The following is an 18,588-nucleotide window of genomic DNA, read 5'->3' as shown; positions in this document are numbered from 1 at the left end:
AAGTGGGTGCCGGTATAAATTTAACATTTATTGGCATTATTTGCCCTTTACCTAATATTTCGAAATTTTTGTATATTTTCCTACCATGTATCTTCATTTTCCTCTTCTGTCTGTGTTGTTTGATTTTTGCTCTTCCAACTTTTTTTTTTTGTCTAATTTACGTTTCTTTTATAGTTTACACAACATGTTGGATTTTGCATTATGCTGCCACTTATGTTTGCAGGTATCTGTTTTTTTTCCTTCTAATGCCAAATTTATATTATTATTAATTATTATAGCTTACACAATGCGTTGTTGGATATTGCTTTAAGCAGCCACTTATGTCTGTCATTACTTACTGTGCTTGGTTTTTTTTTTTCCTGCACGTAGTTTGTGTTAGTTGCTTTGTTTTGCTCTACTTATACGGACCTCTATAATTGGTTCATATTTCTGGTTATCAGCTTCAGTTCTTCATTCTGGTGGTTATCCGGCTTAGCAAAGTGTACTTTAATCTTTCCTGTTTTTTCTGTTGCTGCATTAGGATCTCCGTGATGTTATTTTATTGCTCTGCTGGGTTGATGTTTGAGTTTACAGCAGTTGCAGTAACTTTTGTTGCTTTCGAAATGCAGAAATATTCACAGCCGTTATGTCCAGTGGCCTCTGAGAATGGATATAATGGTTGTTTTTATCTGTTCCTTGTGGTTCATCTTATGTCTATCTTCTTTAGTAGTAGGTTAATTGTCTCTTTTGTAATATTTCATATTGTATTGGCCTCTGTGTTAACAAGCAGGCTGTGGTCTAAATTTAACATTTATTGGTAAATTTAGCCAAATTAATATATTAATTTGGCATTATTTGCCCTTTATCTAATATTTAAAAATTTTTATACATATTTTCCTACCACATATCTTCATTTTTCTCTTCTGTCCATGTTATTTATTTATTTTTTTGCTCTTCTGCATTTTTTTTTTTTTTTTTTGTCTAATTTACATTTCTTTTATAATTTACACATATTGTTGGATTTTGCATTATGCTGCCACTTACGTTTGTAGATATCTGTTCTTTTTATTTCTTTCTTATGCCTAATTTGTATTATTAGTAATTATATATATATATTAGTATTAGTATTAGTAACGGCCGTATGGTGCAAGAAAGCCTATGGCTTATGCTGCACCAGCCAAAAAAAAAAAAAAAAAAAATCCAAACAAAACAATGATAAAAACAAAAATTAAATAAATAAATAATAATAATTAATAAATAAATAAAAATAATAAAATGAAATAAAAAGGAAATTAATCCTATCATCCTATGCGCTTCCCTTACCCGAAAGTACTATCCAGATGACCTTTGAATTTCCCCAAACTGTCGGCCTCTACCACCCATGAAGGCAACTTATTCCAATAATTTATAACTCGCTGGCTAAAATAAAACTTCCTGCAGTCCAATCTAAACATTTCCCCCCGTAACTTGAATTTATGTCCCCTAGTTCTAGCATCATTTATAATCTTGAAAATTTTGTCCTCATTCATTTTACTGATGCCTCTCAGAGCCTTAAACACCTCAATCAAATCTCCTCTAAGGTGTCTAGTTTCCAAACTCTGCAACCCACATATTCGAAGTCTTTCTTCATAAGGACGCCCTTTTGCCGATCTCACCAGGCGAGTTACCCTTCTTTGCACCCTTTCAAGAAGCTCGATGTCTTTCTTTAGGTGCGGTCTCCATACTTGAACACAGTATTCCAAGTGTGGTCTAACATAAGCCTTATATAATGGGATTATCACGTCCCTATCTCTACTTGCAAAAGTTCGATAGATCATCGATAGGACACCATGGGCCTTCCTTGCAACCTGTTTACAATGCTCAGAGAATTTCATGTCTGACCGTATCGTAACACCCAAGTCCCTTTCCTCCAGTACTGGGTTTAGTTGAACTCCACCAAGTGAATAAGTTATTTTGGGATTACTGTTTCCCAGGTGTAATACCTTACACTTTGTTGGATTAAAGCATAGCTGCCATTTTTCTGACCATTCTTGAAGTCTATCTAGGTCTCTCTGTGATCATTAACTACTCTACCAATTTTAACATCATCTGCAAATTTAGACATCACACCCTCTATCCCTTCATCAACGTCGTTTATGAAAATGAAAAACAACAGTGGTCCTAATACTGATCCTTGGGGAACCCCACTTCTTACATCAACCCAATCTGAGGAATAGCCATTTATCACAACCCTCTGCCTCCTGCCCTGAAGCCATCCTTCTATCCATCTAAGGATTTTCCCAGTGATTCCAACCTGTTCCAGCTTATAAAGCAACCGCTCATGTGGGACTGAGTCAAAAGCTTTGCTGAAATCTAAATAAACAATGTCGAAATTATTCCCTAAATCCAGCTCGTGAGTGACCCTTTCGAAATAGCGAACCAGATTTGTTAAACATGATTTTCCCTTTACAAAACCATACTGAGTATCCTTGAGAATTTCAATTCGATCCAAATGATCCTGAATTCCACCCTTGATCATTGCCTCCATGATTTTCCCCACCACTGAAGTCAGACTGACAGGTCGATAATTTCCCACTTCACTTTTAGAGCCACCCTTATGTATGGGAGATACATTTGCACTTTTCCAATCCAAGGGAATCTCCCCAGAGTCTAGTGATGCTTGCATAACCAGCCTCAGTGGTTCAATGCACTCGCTTGCCGCCTCTCTCAAGATTATAGGGTATATTCCATCAACTCCAGGAGCCTTACTGGTCTGTAGGCTTGAAAGTTTTTTCATTAAATAATCTTGCGAAATTTCAATATCATTAATTACATATTTTTTAACTTCGCTCCCACAATTTCCCATTGCCACAAAAGGCTTATAATATATAATTCCCCCCCCCCCCCCACTCCATATTAGGTGTGATCAGAAAGTTTATAGACTGAACTAATATTTGGGAAATTAAGCTATTCAGATGGGGCCTCCTTCAAATTAGTTTCCTTGACACCGTATACATGGATTGCAATTAGTATTAGTATTAGTAACGGCCGCATGGTGCAAGAAAGCCTATGGCTTATGCTGCACCAGCCAAAAAAAAAAAAAAAAAAAATCCGAACAAAACAATGATAAAAACAAAAAATAAATAAATAAATAAAATAAATAACTAAATAATAATAATTAATAAATAAAAAAAAAAAACAATATAAATAAAAAGGAAATTAAATCTATCATCCTATGCGCTTCCCTTACCCGAAAGTACTATCCAGATGACCTTTGAATTTCCCCAAACTGTCGGCCTCTACCACCCATGAAGGCAACTTATTCCAGTAATTTATAACTCGCTGGCTAAAATAAAACTTCCTGCAGTCCAATCTAAACATTTCCCCCCGTAACTTGAATTTATGTCCCCTAGTTCTAGCATCATTTATAATCTTGAAAATTTTGTCCTCATTCATTTTACTGATGCTTCTCAAAGCCTTAAACACGTCAATCAAATCTCCTCTAAGGTGTCTAGTTTCCAAACTCTGCAACCCACATATTTGAAGTCTTTCTTCATAAGGACGCCCTTTTGCCGATCTCACCTGGCGAGTTACCCTTCTTTGCACCCTTTCAAGAAGCTCGATGTCTTTCTTTAGGTGCGGTCTTCCGCAACTCCTGGAAGCACAGACTTCTTTTGTAATTGCTAATGGTTCCTATGTCTAGTTGCATTCAGAATAATTTCCCCAGTTGTTGCAAATCTATGTATAACCTTTCAAGGGGGATTTAAGCTTTTCAAAGAGGGGATCACAGTGAGCTAAATATAATCAGTATAGTATAGTGGAATGGGGAGCCACATTGATGGAGTGTTTTTGCAAGAATTTTTCGGTGGAACTGGGTGTGCAGGAACATTGCCATTCTGCAAACACCAATTCCCCCAAACTCTCTTTTCCAGCCACTTTCTCTGAACAGCATTGTGTACATCGCCATAGAACTATTTTATAGTATTTGTGATTTGCTGTTTGATCACGTGAGAAAAATTCATAGCAAAACATTCCTGTGAGTCAAAAAAAAATACAATAAGCATGATTGTTACAATACAATACAAGATTGTTGTGCTCTTTTGGCCCTTAGAGAAGACAGTCTTCCATTGAGAGTACCAGCATTCATTAATTTTGTCAATATTCATTACAAATAATTACAGTAGTTTTGTGTAAGTTAAAAGCTTTTGTTTCTGAGTCATAACCCAAGATTCATTACCAGTAATGATGGAAAAAATAAGGTGGGTCGGCAGCAGCATATTGACAATGATCCTCACATGGTGAACACTCTGTTCTTTCGGATCAGCAGTGAAGATGCAAGGCACAAATTGATGCATTTTGACCAAAATGCATCACATTCCCAAAACTTTTATTAAAATTGATTGACATAACTCGGAAATATCAGTTTCACTAACAGATTTACAAATGGTTAAAGGTTGAAGTACAAAAGGGACGTGATAATCCCATTATATAAGGCCTATGTTAGACCACACTTGGAATACTGTGTTCAAGTATGGAGACCGCACCTAAAGAAAGACATCGAGCTTCTTGAAAGGGTGCAAAGAAGGGTAACTCGCCTGGTGAGATCGGCAAAAGGGCGTCCGTATGAAGAAAGACTTCGAATATGTGGGTTGCAGAGTTTGGAAACTAGACACCTTAGGGGAGATTTGATTGAGGTGTTTAAGGCTCTGAGAGGCATCAGTAAAATGAATGAGGACAAAATTTTCAAGATTATAAATTATGCTAGAACTAGGGGACATAAATTCAAGTTACGCGGGGAAATGTTTAGATTGGACTGCAGGAAGTATTATTTTAGCCAGCGAGTTATAAATTACTGGAATAAGTTGCCTTCATGGGTGGTAGAGGCCGACAGTTTGGGGAAATTCAAAGGTCATCTGGATAGTACTTTCGGGTAAGGGAAGCGCATAGGATGATAGGATTAATTTCCTTTTTATTTAATTTTTAATTTCATTTTATTATTTTTATTTATTTATTAATTATTATTATTTATTTATTTATTTAATTTTTGTTTTTATCATTGTTTTGTTCGGATTTTTTTTTTTTTTTTTTTTTTTTGGCTGGTGCAGCATAAGCCATAGGCTTTCTTGCACCATACGGCCGTTACTAATACTAAATACTAATACTAAATGTGAGCGAATGAATCATTGGTTTTTAAACTTGAAGAACAGTCAGAGTTATTATCTTCAACAGACAAAATGATTCCTCTTTACACTTTGTGAACCTCTAGAACATCTTTGAACGACACACACATCTTCTCCAGAAATTGTTTTTAATTAATATTTCATCAGTTTCTTGTACTTTTCCCCTATTTTGAAACAAAATATGATGCAGATTTGCTGATAAGTAAAATCACTCATTTGAAAATGCAGCAGAACACAAAATATCTTCTGTTCACTGTGTGATAAATTAGAATAACTGCGGATAAGTCTTGTATTACTATACTTAGATGAGTTGCTGAATATGTTGTGACAAGTTGCAACTTGCTGTAAATACCACAACTTCAGGGTTAGTCCGTGAACTCTTTGATTGCACTTAGAGTAGGTATAAGGTAAACAAAAGAGTAAAGGCAATTTATTTATTATTAAATCAAGAAAAGGAAAATATTTTAGTATTACTTTCCATGTTGTTCCCTTACTTCTCCAAGCACATCTCATATCCTCTGTGAAAAATTGAGATCTGCCTTACACAGATTTTAGGGTTCGTATGACCAGGTGTGTAGATCCCCCCCCCCCACCCTGCAGATATCTAACCCACCATCAGTGACATTGGTCTATCTGTTTTCTTGAATATGAGCATTAACTTGATGAATATTGTTTACCATCGTTGAAGTTGTCAGACAGCCTGAACAGTCTTCGTTGACCACACTTGTTCTGCCACTTCTAAATCTTTCCACCCATTCACATACATTTTGTTGGCTAATGCACTTTTCTTCACATTGTAATAACATTCTTCTGTGAATCTGAGCCTTTGTGAGCAATGCGCTGTTATCTGAACACAAATTTGATTGTAGCTTGTTCCTCACCAACAGTGAAATCAGACTAAAATGTCTACACCTTGTCTGTGCAAAACATACTGAATGCTGGCAACTAGAAACACATGTAAACTTGTCTAACGATGTAGTAGGTATAATGGCCATGCGTGCATGTTCTGACATGAAGTTTTAGTTTTACACTCAACCTTGCCCCTGTACAAACACACATTTCAGGTATGATTTAAAATTTCCTTATCCCAAGTATTCTTACAAGAGGAAGGAGTTTCCCCTTTCTTTTTATAATTGCAAAAGGTGATATAGTTGTACACGTTGGCACTAATGATATTAAGAGTAGGAGACCGGCAGAATTACTTAACAAGTACAGGTCACTGTTGAAAAAAAGCTGTGAATTAGGGTTGAATTTGAAATTGTCTGCAATTCTACCCAGACCCGATAGGAGGGAGTATATGATGAGAGCCTTGTTGATCAACTCGGCCCTGGAAAGATTGTGCAAGGCTCAAGGGGTAGAATTTTTCTCAGCCTGGTCTGTGCTTGTTAACAGAAGGGACTGCTTCTACAGGGATAAGATACCCTTAAATAGAAAGGGTGCAAGAATATTTGCTGATGCTATCGAGGCAGTGTTAGGTGGGTCGGAAAACTGCTAGCTTGGGGGGGATACAAGGACTAATAGATTAACAGTAGCCACTGGCAGAGGTGAAAGTGATTCTTGCACTGCTTCTATCGGAATGAGCAGAAGCCTGGAAAACAAGATGCAGGATATTTCACAGACTGCTGGGAGTCATTGCGGTACAAGTAAACACATGGGTTGTGTTAGGGTAGCTAAGAAAAAGAACAGGTGCATGTATACTTGCTGTACACCAGTGCTAGAAGTTAGGTAAATAAATTTGATGAATTTGAGGTATTGTTCAAAACATCTAAGGCGGATATTGTTGGGATATCAGAGACATCGTGTCATCAAGATATAAGGAATACAGAACCGGAATTTGGGGAGTACGTCTACAGAAAGGATAGACAGAATAGGAAGGGAGGAGGGGTTATGCTATTAGTTAAGAAACACATAAAATCCAAGGAAGTGAAGCCAGTCGACATCACCGGACAGTGCAGTGTCAAGTCAGTTTGGTGTGACATAAGCATTGGGAGATCAAAATTGAGAGTAGGAGTGTGCTATAGGCTTAATGACTCTGATGAGTATAATAAGAAACTGTAAAGGGAAACAGAGTGGACCAGTAAATCAGAGAGTCTTATAATGGGGGATTTTAATTTCCCAGATATTGACTGGAATTTGTGGGTTGGTCACTCACACACTAACAAGGCTTTTGTGGATTTAGTGGATGATTGTTTTCTACATCAGCATGTTCGGGAGGCAACTAGATGGAGCAATACTCTTGATTTGATTATCAGTAGTGAGTCTTCATGCATTAAGAATCTGCAGATACAGGAACTACTAGGTGGCAGTGATCACAGTGTTCTGAAGTGGGATTTACTCAAGGAGGTAACTACCATCAGGGGTAAAGGGAAGGGTTATTGCTTTCGTAAAGGCGACTACGGTGGTCTGAGACAGTATTTAAATTCTATACAGTGGGACCAACTGATGATGTTACCAACAGCAAATTCAAAATGGGAAGCATTCAAAGAACTTATCATGGAAGGTACTAGGCTTTACATACCAACTAAGAAATATTGTTCAAGGTTTAAGCCTAAATGGATGTCAGATGAACTAATGAGACATATGGCTGAGAAGAAAAATGCATGGGATACATATAAATTGACACGTGACACAGAAGCCTATGATAGATATAAGTTGATCTGTAACCAAGTTACAAAGGAGATTAGGCAGGTGAAGGCAGATTACGAGAAATCTTTGGCAAGGGATGCAAAAAAAAACAGCAAGGAGTTTTTTACTTATGTAAACTCTAGAAGGAAGGGGATGAATCAGATTGGTCCACTTGATATCGTTGGTTCAACTGTTGATGATCCTGCTCAGGTAGCTAACAAACTAAATGAATATTTTGTATTGACATTCACACATGAGGAGTTATTCAGCGAGGGGAATACCAGAGGTGTATTCAACTCTTGCAGTAAGCTGGATAATCTTGTAATAACTGAGAGTAAAGTGGAGGAGAAATTGTTGAAGATAATCGCAAGAAAGGCACCTGGGGTGTATGGGATCTATCCAGCTATATTAAAGGAGGCAGCAAAGGAAGTAAGCAAACCCTTAGTCATAATTATGAGAACTTTCTTGGAATCAATAGAGTTACCAGAAGCCTGGAGATGTGCAAATGTGACCCCAATTCACAAAGGAGGATAAAAGGCTGACACAAGTAATTATAGACCTGTGAGTTTAACTTCTGTTCCAGGAAAATTAATGGAGGCACTGGTTAAAGAAGCACTGCAGGATCATTTAGACAAGACTTCAGTTATAGCTCGGACACAGCATGGTTTTGTTAAAGGGAAGTCTTGTCTGACCAATTTGATTGGATACTATGATGCAGTCACAAAAGAACTGGATGCAGGGAATAACTTTGATATTATATACTTGGATCTTAGAAATGCTTTTGATACTGTTGCACATGGAAGACTGCTGCACAAATTGGAGCAGTGTGGCATTGGAGGCAAATTGCTGCTATGGATAAAGGGGTGGTTGAGGGGAAGAAGACAGAGTGGTAATCAATGGACCCTGTTCATCATGGACTAATGTTATTAGTGGAGTCCCTCAGGGTTCAGCGTTGGGTCCATTATTGTTTTCTGAATTTATAAATAATATTGATGATGGTATATCAAGCTTAATGTCCAAGTTTGCAGATGATACAAAGGTTGGCAGGGTTGTTAAGGACACTACTGACACTATGGTGCTGCAAGAGGATCTGGAAAAGTTGTGCAGATGGGTTGAGAGGTGGCAAATGAAGTTTAACATTGGCAAATGTAAAGTACTACATATGGGAAACAGCAAGCCCAGAGCAACGTATCAACTCTGTGGTACTATACTGACAGTGGAGAGAATGAAAAGGACCTGGGGTAATAGTGCAGGCAGATATGAAGTTCTCTGATCAGTGCAGATGGGCTGCAAGAGTAGCTCATGGTGTCTTATCAATGATATACAGGAATTTTTCTAGCAGTGATAAGGAGGTGATTATTCCCTTGTATAAGGCAATGGTCAAGCCACACCTTGAGTACTGTATACAGGTCTGGAGACCTCATTTCAAGAAGGATGTAGAGCTGCTGGAACGAGTACAGAGAAGGGCAACAAGATTAGTGAATGGAACAAAGGATTGCTCTTACGAAGAAAGGCTAAAGTTTTGCAAATTACAGTGTCTGGAGACTAGGCTCCGGCGAGGTGATCTGATAGAGGTGTATAAAGCCTTGAATGGTTTGAGCATGCTCAATGCTGATGGGTTTCTGTCTCTTGCTGAAAATAATCACCTGAGAGGGTATAAATTCAAATTGAGCAAAGACAGATGTAGAATGGATCTGCGGAAATTTGCCTTTAGCCAGCGGGTAGTTGGTTGGTGGAACAGACTTCCATCCCTTGTTGTGGAAGTTGATAGCCTAAATAAATTTAAGGCTCAGATGGACAGGTATTTTGAACGAACAGAGGGATGAAGTGGAATTTTTTTTTTTTTTTTTGGCTGATGCTGCATAAGCTTGCTTTCTTGCATCATATGTCTATGCTAATGCAATAAACACCATTTCTGAACAACTTCCAAAGACTTTTGACATAGCATTATTTGTAGATGATCTTAGCATTTCGTGTCATGCGAATACTGGTGAGAGACAGTTACAAGGGGCAATAACTAAGATCATTTCATGGATGCAAACTAATGGCTTTCAACTTTGTTCCCAAAAAATTGTGCATCTATTTTTGCCTCCAACATAAACTCTACCCACATCTGGAACTAATACTGAATGGCCACCAATAGCAGTTCACCCCACCATATGGTTCTTAGGAATCACATTAGACCATAAACTTACCTTTTTAGAGCATATTAAAAAACTAAGAACATCCTGTCAGTAAAAGCTAAATATCATCGGGATTCTCTCAGCAACCAAGTAGGGGGCTGATTGCCTTACCTTGTTATGATTGTACAGGCCTTAATAAGATCGAAGCTTGACTATAGAGTACCAGTGTATAGCTGGTGCTCTGTAGCCAGTGAAGGGTACAAGACCTAGTGACCTTTACTGGCTTGACCCTATCCATCATAGTTCAATATGAATTGCCTTGGAGCATATCGCACATCTCCAATACATAGTTTATATGCTGAAGCACACGAACCTCCTCTCTCAATCAGAAGACAATGACTGATACTACGCTATGCATATAAAATTAGATCTAGCCAGAACACACAAATTGGCAGATACTTTTCACATCACAGCACAGCAGGTTATACCAAAACCGCCCTACTGGCGGCGCCTCAGTAGCCAGTTGGGAAGGAGCAGCAGTGCGTAGCACACGCTTCTTGATTAGACCGGGGTTCGAGCCCGTCACCACCAAATACGGGGGATACGGAAAGGTCAGGGAATGACCACCGCATATCCCCCGAGCAATATGGCCTTAGTTGCTAATGCTCCTAAAAACCAAATAACGCCCTACTGGCGAATAAAACACCTCTTAGAAGAACTAAATTTATCCTTAGACAATGTGGCACATATCCCATTCTCTCCTCCTCCTTGGACCATCACTACACCTACGTGTGACTTACACCTTCATGAATGGAATAAATCTACTTTACATAGAGAATTTCTTGCAGCTGAATCGCTGCAGTTATACTATTCAGTAGTGGACCAGTTTTCCAACTTCGTTGTAGTACCTACTGATGGGTCAAAATATTATGCCCACGTTGGAATCGCCACAGTTTTTTCCAAACATCATATTAGCATATCAATTGTCATACGAGTTCAGTGTTTTCTCCACCGAACTAATAGCAATTCAGGTTGCACTGAATTATATTGAGTCCTCTGATATTAAAAACAGCATAGTTTTCTCAGATTCTTGTTTTCTCAGAATTGTGCTTCAAGCACTATAAAACAAAATGAACATCACCCACCCAGTAGTGAAAGAAATAATCACATCTTTTACATACCTTATCAGAACTTGGGAGGAACATATAATTTTGTTGGGTCCCAGGACATATGGCAATTCTTGGAAATGAACTAGCAAACAATGCTACTTAATCGGCTAACCTACCACCTGACAGCAAGTAGAAAGTACCTCATCAAGACTGTTGACCAATAATCCAGGAAAAATGCTTGTACTAGTGGCAGTTATCATGGGAAACTCAACCTAACATAAGCTTCAAAGTATCAGGCCAAACCTTGAACGATGGCCTTCTAGCTTCAGTTCGATCCAACAGCAGGAGGTAATATTGGCTCATCTGCAAATAGGTCACACAAATATCACTCACGGTTATCTTTTAAGGGGAGAGATACCCCATCAGTGTCATCACTGTAACACTGTGCTTTAAGTGAAACGTATCCTTGTCAAATGCACAAAGTATACAAAAGAAGTCAGAATCTTTTTACTCCAGCCACAACAGGACTCTCTTACACTTACTTCACTTTTAAATAATAAAACAAAGGTCTTAAGAATTTTTACATTTCTCAAAGTGATTAATGTATACCACCTCCTTTAACTAGTTAAACATTAATCTACTAGTACTAGCTTTGCAACTAACTCTATCCAAGAAGAAATAGCATATATACTAACCACGTAAGCCGCACTATGATCATAGATGCCAATGCACCTAATAAATCCCCAAACAAACAAAAACAAAACAACTTAACCTTGCCTTATTTTTGATTTACCTTTGCATACTAATACAAAATTTTAACAGACAAGACTGGAACCACATACATTAAGGAAATAAGCTCTCGAATTTTGATGGTATATGTATGTTGCAACTTCCCTTTTAGATGTTATCAACCTGTTGCGATTTCTTTTTTTGTCATTGTGAAGGAAAATGGCCTGATTCTGGTCATTAACCACCCTTCCTACCTTTAAGTCACCAGCAATTTTGACAACTTATTCTGCACTTTCTCATCAGTATCATTAAGGAAGATGAGAAAGAATTGGCCCCAATATTGAGGGACTCCACTTCCTACAGCATAACATTGGTCTATACAGTGTCATGATGTAGCAAGTGGAGTTTCTTTGGTCCACCCTGAAGAACATCCATTTGTAACTATCCTCTGTCTCCTCTCTTTTAGCCAGCCTTTTAATTAATGTAGGATCCTAGCAGTAATGCCAATTTACTCCTATTTATATAACAGCCTTTCATGGGAAAACTTAGAAGAAGCTCTGCTAAAGTAAAGTTAAATAATGTCAAAGTTATTTCTTTTATCCTACTGCTATTATAACTTTCATCATAACAGTTAACAAGGTTGATCATGCAAGACTTTCCCCTTCACAAACCCATATTGTGATCCCTTAAGGATACCATTCCTATTTAGATGATTCTGTATTGTATCCTTAACCACTGACTCCATGAAGTTTCCCACCTGAGGTCAACCTCGTTGATCTGTAGTTGCTCATCACATCTTTTGCGACTGCTTTGCAGACTGTGGAGATATTAGCACTTCTCCATTCATTATTAGACTCTGGGATCATCCCAAAGTCTAATGGCGATCTCATTGAACTGTAGGACATCATCCTGTTAATGATTTCACTGGAGTGATGCACTCATGCACAGCATGTTTTAATATGAAAGGATGTGAGTGCCACCCACACCTAGAGCATTACTGTTTCTCAGCTTCAGTAGTTTTTCCTATAATCATAGATTCCATAATTTTTTTTTTTTTTTTTTTTTTTTTCTCCTGCTGCTGAAATCAGACTTACAGGTGTGTACCTGTTCAGATCACACTTTGATCATCCCAGTCTTATAATACATAGAAATAAAAGTACATAGGAAACTAGTTTCCCTGCAAACAATTCAACTCCTTGTCATTTGATAAGTGTAGTAGTTTTGTCACTTCCTCATTTGGAGAGGAATTTTGAATAGAAATTGGAGTTCTTAAATGCCTTTTCATTCAGGGCTATAGTTAGCTAATGTCACAGGTGGAAGGAGTAGGATTCTCCAAAAGTATTTTCCCACACAATACGCAAATTTTGCAAATTACTAATTGCACAATTTGATCAGGGCTGTACTTAGGCACAGGCACATGAGGCGGCAACCTGAGGCCCCGCAGATATAGGGGACCCAATAAAGTTAATTTTGACAAAAGTAAAAAAGAAAACACGAATCTTTATATTGTGGAAACAAATTAGAGTGCCGCTATTCCTGTATTATGTGCAGACATATAGCATAGGAATAGAGTTATAAGTTATGTGTTATATATTATATGCAGAATCTATATTATGGAAACAAATTAGAGTGCCTCGATTCCTATGTTATATGCAGACAAATTTTCAGGGATCAAAATTTTGTGATTTTTGTCATATTGCTGTTATTGCATTGCATTGTATTGATGGTATGGTATATGTGATGTTTTCAACAATATTGTAAGGGGGGGAAAGTTAAATTATTCAGTTTAGTGTTTTGATTGTGTAAACCAGGGGTGTCAAACATGGCTTACAGGCTGGATCTAGCTCATGATGTTTTTGAAAAATCTGTGACCCTGCATGAAAATTATAATAGGATGTAGCCAGCACTAAAAGATTTGTTGGGGCTGGGGTGAGTAATCACTATTTTTGATTTAATTTTATTTTATTTATTAAAATTTTCCAAAATTATGAGATTTCCAGTACAACTACAGCAAACTAAGGAATGAAATGGTTCCACCATTTTATATCAGTTTATATTATTTGGAGTCTTGCTTATCTAGTCAGTTTTGATATTTTGATTCTGGTCCTTTGAGTTTGATACCCCTGGCATAAGCAGTATTTTTCAGGACAACAGTTTCCTTTTCTGTTATTATTTTTGGCCTGTTTAATGAGATCCTTGCATATTTTTCAGGATGTTGTACATTTCGTCATTCAAAACATTTTGCTGTTCAAAAATCTGTTTTCAGTTGTCATATCCACAAGAATCTTCGGCTGGGATATCTCCAATGCAAGAAGAAGCCCTTCTTCAAGCAAGGGAATATGCAGAAGCTGCTACTCGTGCAGCTACCTTTCACAGAAATTCTCAACAGGTATATTGCATAATCTATTATTAATTTACATATGAAGTATTAATTCCTAATGAACATCAAATATATATATATATATATATATATATATTTAAAAAAATATTTTTTTATTTAATTTAATTTTATTTATTTATTTTTTTTTGAGTATCCAGTCCATCAGAACACTTAATGTGAAAGGAACCAACTTTAATCCTTTAAACACCAGGTTTTATCACATTCTTCCTAAGTATTATTTGTATAAGCTAACTTTTTAATTTACGAAAGTTATAAACTGTTTAGACCTATTGTCTTTCAAGTTTCCTTTTTGTGTTCTGTATACCACTCAGAGTGGCAAACAGCCATTCTTTAGTCTCTTAATGTTGCCAACAGGATGAATTATCAAGGAAATAATTTTTTTTTCTTTCCTGTTGCCTAATGATTCATATTTGAATTCATGTGCTGTATTTTTGAATAATATTACTGCTGTTCAGGTCCTGAAATTGAAATTTCCCTCCTGATCTATTTATAGAAAGAAATTTCTTACTTTTCAACTTTAAAGAAAATTTATTATCTAATGTCACAGGTTAATGCAATTTGCTTCTCTATGTGTAGCCTATATTATTGCTTGTGATTCTTTATACATGCTGTTTTCTATATGAATCTGTAACCACAGATAAAAGAACATGGATAATTCATATAAAAAAAACTAAAGTTAAAAATTAGCTTTTTTATCATATTCCTAAGGCATCAGGAAGCTGCAACAAGTGATGCTGAAGAGCTGACATTTGCCAACTGCATACTAGCAAAAGTTAAAATCAGAACTACCAAAAAGAATAAATAAAATTAAAATACAAATTGATAAGGAATATTATATCTTCCACTGACTGGACTCTACCTAATTATGTACAGATATTATTCACATGATATATAATTAGTAGTCAAACTGAATACCATGTTTAAAAGAAATATTTTATTAGCCAGATGTTAAAAGGCTAGGTCAAGGGATAGTCCATACAGGAAGTTAATTATCAGTACTAAAGTGGTTGAATAACGTCTCATTGTGAGTGAAATGTAGTACTCAATTCACTTGTGTATAGCTGCCTGGCATATGTTCTTCATAATTTTATTGTTAATTCCACTAGTTTTTAGTGGTCTAATGGGCACATTTTTCTTCAGGCCATCAGCTATTGGAATACAAATGCAAGTTACCAAAATGAGTAATGTACCCCATGTATCAAACCTTTCAGATATACTACCTACACATATAAGCCTGAATACATCAGTATAGTTCAAGTTATTTGGCTACTTGCTATGTATGTATTCTTGGCATTTCTTTAACACTTTATATCCCCAGCAAAAGTCTTCATTTTAAGAAATGCTATTTCTAAATTGTGTACTCTCCAGCTTTTGTAATACAGCAAAACCTGCTGAAAAATGGTGTCATGACCTACTCAAGTATTTTTCACAAAAAACTTTATGAACTAGCTCAAGAATAAATTGATAATGCTAGGAAAGGTCAGTGGAATAATGAGAAGAGGTTGGCAAAGAACACGCTGACTTGACACTGGCATGGGCATGAAGGACTTAGGTGCCTCCGTAGCCAGGTGGGCAGGAGCAGCAGTGATCAATCAACATATCACACGCTTCTTGATTAGACCGGGGTTCGAGCCCGTGCCCACCAAATACGGAGGATGCGGAAAGGTCAGAGAATGACCACCGCATATCCCCGGAGCAATATGGCCTTAGTTGCTAATGCTCCTAAAAAAAAAAACCCCAAATAACAACAACAATGAAGGACTTGAATGAAGCTGTTGAAGACCGGACAGTATGGAGGCAGCTTGCCCATAAAGTCTCTGAAAGTCAGCTGTGACTGAACTGATGAAAACAAACAACAACAAAACCTGGTAAATTCAGAATTCAAGGGAAAGATGTCAATTTTGTTTTAAATTTGTTCAGAGTATCCATACAAGTTCAGAAATCTTGGTATTAATAAATTGTGAGCCATTTTAGTTGGATGGTCTTATTCAGGTGTGGAGAATATTCATAATTCTCACTTAACATATTAATAACTTCTCTGAACAATGCAGACAGGCTGCCAGGACAGCCAGCCCATGGGGTTTTGTCAATGTTATACAGGAATTTTGCTAGCAGGGATAAGGAGGTGATTATCCCATTGTATAAGGCAATGGTCAGGCCACATCTATAGTATAGAGGTCTCATTTTAGGAAGGATGTAGAGCTGCTGGAACCCGAGAAGGGCAACAAGATTGGTGAGGGGGAAAAAAAGAGTGCTCTTACCAAGAAAGGCTTCAGCCTAGTCTCAAGATACTACAATTCTGTAAATTGTAGCATCTGGAAACATCAGGCATGTGTGAGATAATTTGATTGAAGTATGTGAGACTTTGAATGGATTTAGCAAGCTCAAAGTTGATGGGATTCTTCCTCCTGCTCAGACTACACACGAGTGAGGGGGGAGCACAAATTCAAATTGAGGAAGGACGGTTGCAGAATAGATTCAGAAATTTCCCTTTAGCCAGCAGAGGGTTGATTGATGGAACAAACTTTTATCTGTTGTTGTGGAAGTTGATAGTTTAAATAAATTCAAGGAAGAACTGAACATACTATTGGAGGGGATGAATAGGTGAAATGGGAGGTGCTTTTTTTTTTTTTTTTTTTTTTTTTTGCTGATGCTTTATAAGCTAGCTTTCTTGCATCATTTGCCACTACTAATGCTAGTAATCTTTTATTTTCATTGGGGTACACAATTATACATTAATTTAATCAATATGGGAAAGGGTAACAATTATGCAGTGAAGAAATTCATTAAATTTCTTGCATATGATAACAAGATTGCTAAGTTTTGTTTTTTCCACCATTACTAGTTGCACAGTTTGATGAGGATTGCACATGAGGCACCAGCCTGGGGCCCTGCAGATATGGGGGGGGGGGGCAATAAAGTTAATTTTGGCAAAAGTAAAAAAGAAAACACAAATCTTTATTTTGCAGTATTACAATGTTTGTGTTTAAACAGATCATTAAAAATAATTTTAGTTTTTAGTTTTTTTTTTAAGTTTTTTAATTTTTTTCTGATTATATTTATATATGCATTTTTTTTTTTTTTTTTTTTCTCCGACTCTGGTATCAGGCCCTGAAAGTGTAAGTATGGTCCTGAGTTTGATGTATATAATCTGTACAGTCAGTTCTGCTATAACACAGAACATGTGTACCTAAAAATATCTGTGTTATGGCATTTTGTCCATTAATAACAACAGGGCTTATGGAAAAAATAGGGATGGGCCAGTGCATTCAAAAAAAAAAAAAAAATTTCAGTATAGTAAGTAAAACACTAATAAAAAAAGTTAAACACAATAAAATTGCTAACACAGGCTTAAACATCTTAAATTTCTAATAAATAAATATTAAAGTAAATACAGCACTAATATATACATACTAATTAACATATCTGTTCACCGACATTTTTTTTTTTTTTTTTTTTTTGGATTGTAAAATTTAAAACAGTAATAAAAAAATAATAATAAAATAAGCAATCAATAATGATGAACATGGCATGCACAAGTGAGATATGCAGGAACAATTTTGCACATTAAAAATAAGAAGCTTAAAAAATAGGAATGAAGAGAAGATTCCGAAAATTTATTTATGTTTTTTATATGATTGAAGATTTCAGTTAAAGGGAACACGTTTCACCATAATACCATAACGTAAAAACCCACAGAATTCCAGCTATCGATAGTATCATGAATGCAATAATATCGAGTTTACTATCCGTTTATTAGATTGCACCAGCAGAAAAGTCCAATAAACCAGAAACAGCAAGCTGTTTTTATTTATTTTTTTTTTTTTGGTAGTGACCTCCAGAAATGTACTCCTCATGAAATTTCTGTTCGAACTGAAAAATGTGAGCTCCTGAAAACATGAGCCGGCGTACAATATCTTGTAAATACAGCGAATGACAAGTGTGTCTCAGATCAATACAACTACAGTAAATGGGAAATACAGCTCTCACACATTTGGCATTTTTTAAGCTTCATGAACTTGTATGTATTGCTGCACAGGTCGCTATGTTCAGCTTGGTGCCGGGTTTTGCGTTCACCTGATGTTACTCACAGACAAAATCATGATCGAGCCAATGCAAAAATCGTGTCATACCGCATTGTTCCTTAATATATCAGTTGCATTGGAGCAAATTCGCATTGCCAAAATGTGCACTGTAGCAGAACTGACTGTACTTATCCTCTACACACACACACACACACACACACATGCGTGCGTGCGCGTACACACAGTCCATGTCATGGAATATTATTTGCTGTTTAATACCTGTAATGCATGAGAATTTGTGGGTTAACTGTGACTATCCAACCCAATATGTGGGTTGGATAGTCCAAGTCTGTCCTCACCTGGAAATCTCGTTGTGCCTAGCTTGATCTGTGCTGGAGTGGCTCCAAGCCTGGGAGAATAGGGTGTGGGCAGTGCTGT

The 18,588-nt window shown here is 36.8% G+C and overlaps 1 protein-coding gene across 1 annotated transcript in view; it reads left to right on the top strand.

The window, feature by feature from the left end:
• The window catches only part of LOC150091838 (activating molecule in BECN1-regulated autophagy protein 1-like), a 191,854-nt gene that overhangs the window by 36,025 nt on the left and 137,241 nt on the right, over window positions 1–18,588 (top strand). Inside the window, exon 6 of the mRNA XM_090369921.1 lies at window positions 13,991–14,113. Within this exon, the coding sequence (XP_090226047.1) occupies window positions 13,991–14,113 (123 nt within the window). The remainder of the gene's footprint in view (window positions 1–13,990; window positions 14,114–18,588) is intronic.

Source organism: Mastigoproctus giganteus, chromosome 1, assembly GCF_048544385.1.
Source record: "Mastigoproctus giganteus isolate SK-2022 chromosome 1, ASM4854438v1, whole genome shotgun sequence".
In the NCBI taxonomy this organism is placed as follows: Eukaryota; Metazoa; Arthropoda; class Arachnida; order Uropygi; family Thelyphonidae; genus Mastigoproctus; species Mastigoproctus giganteus.
The sequence above is the reverse complement of the archived record's forward strand: the minus strand, read 5'-3'. Positions and strand labels throughout refer to the sequence as shown.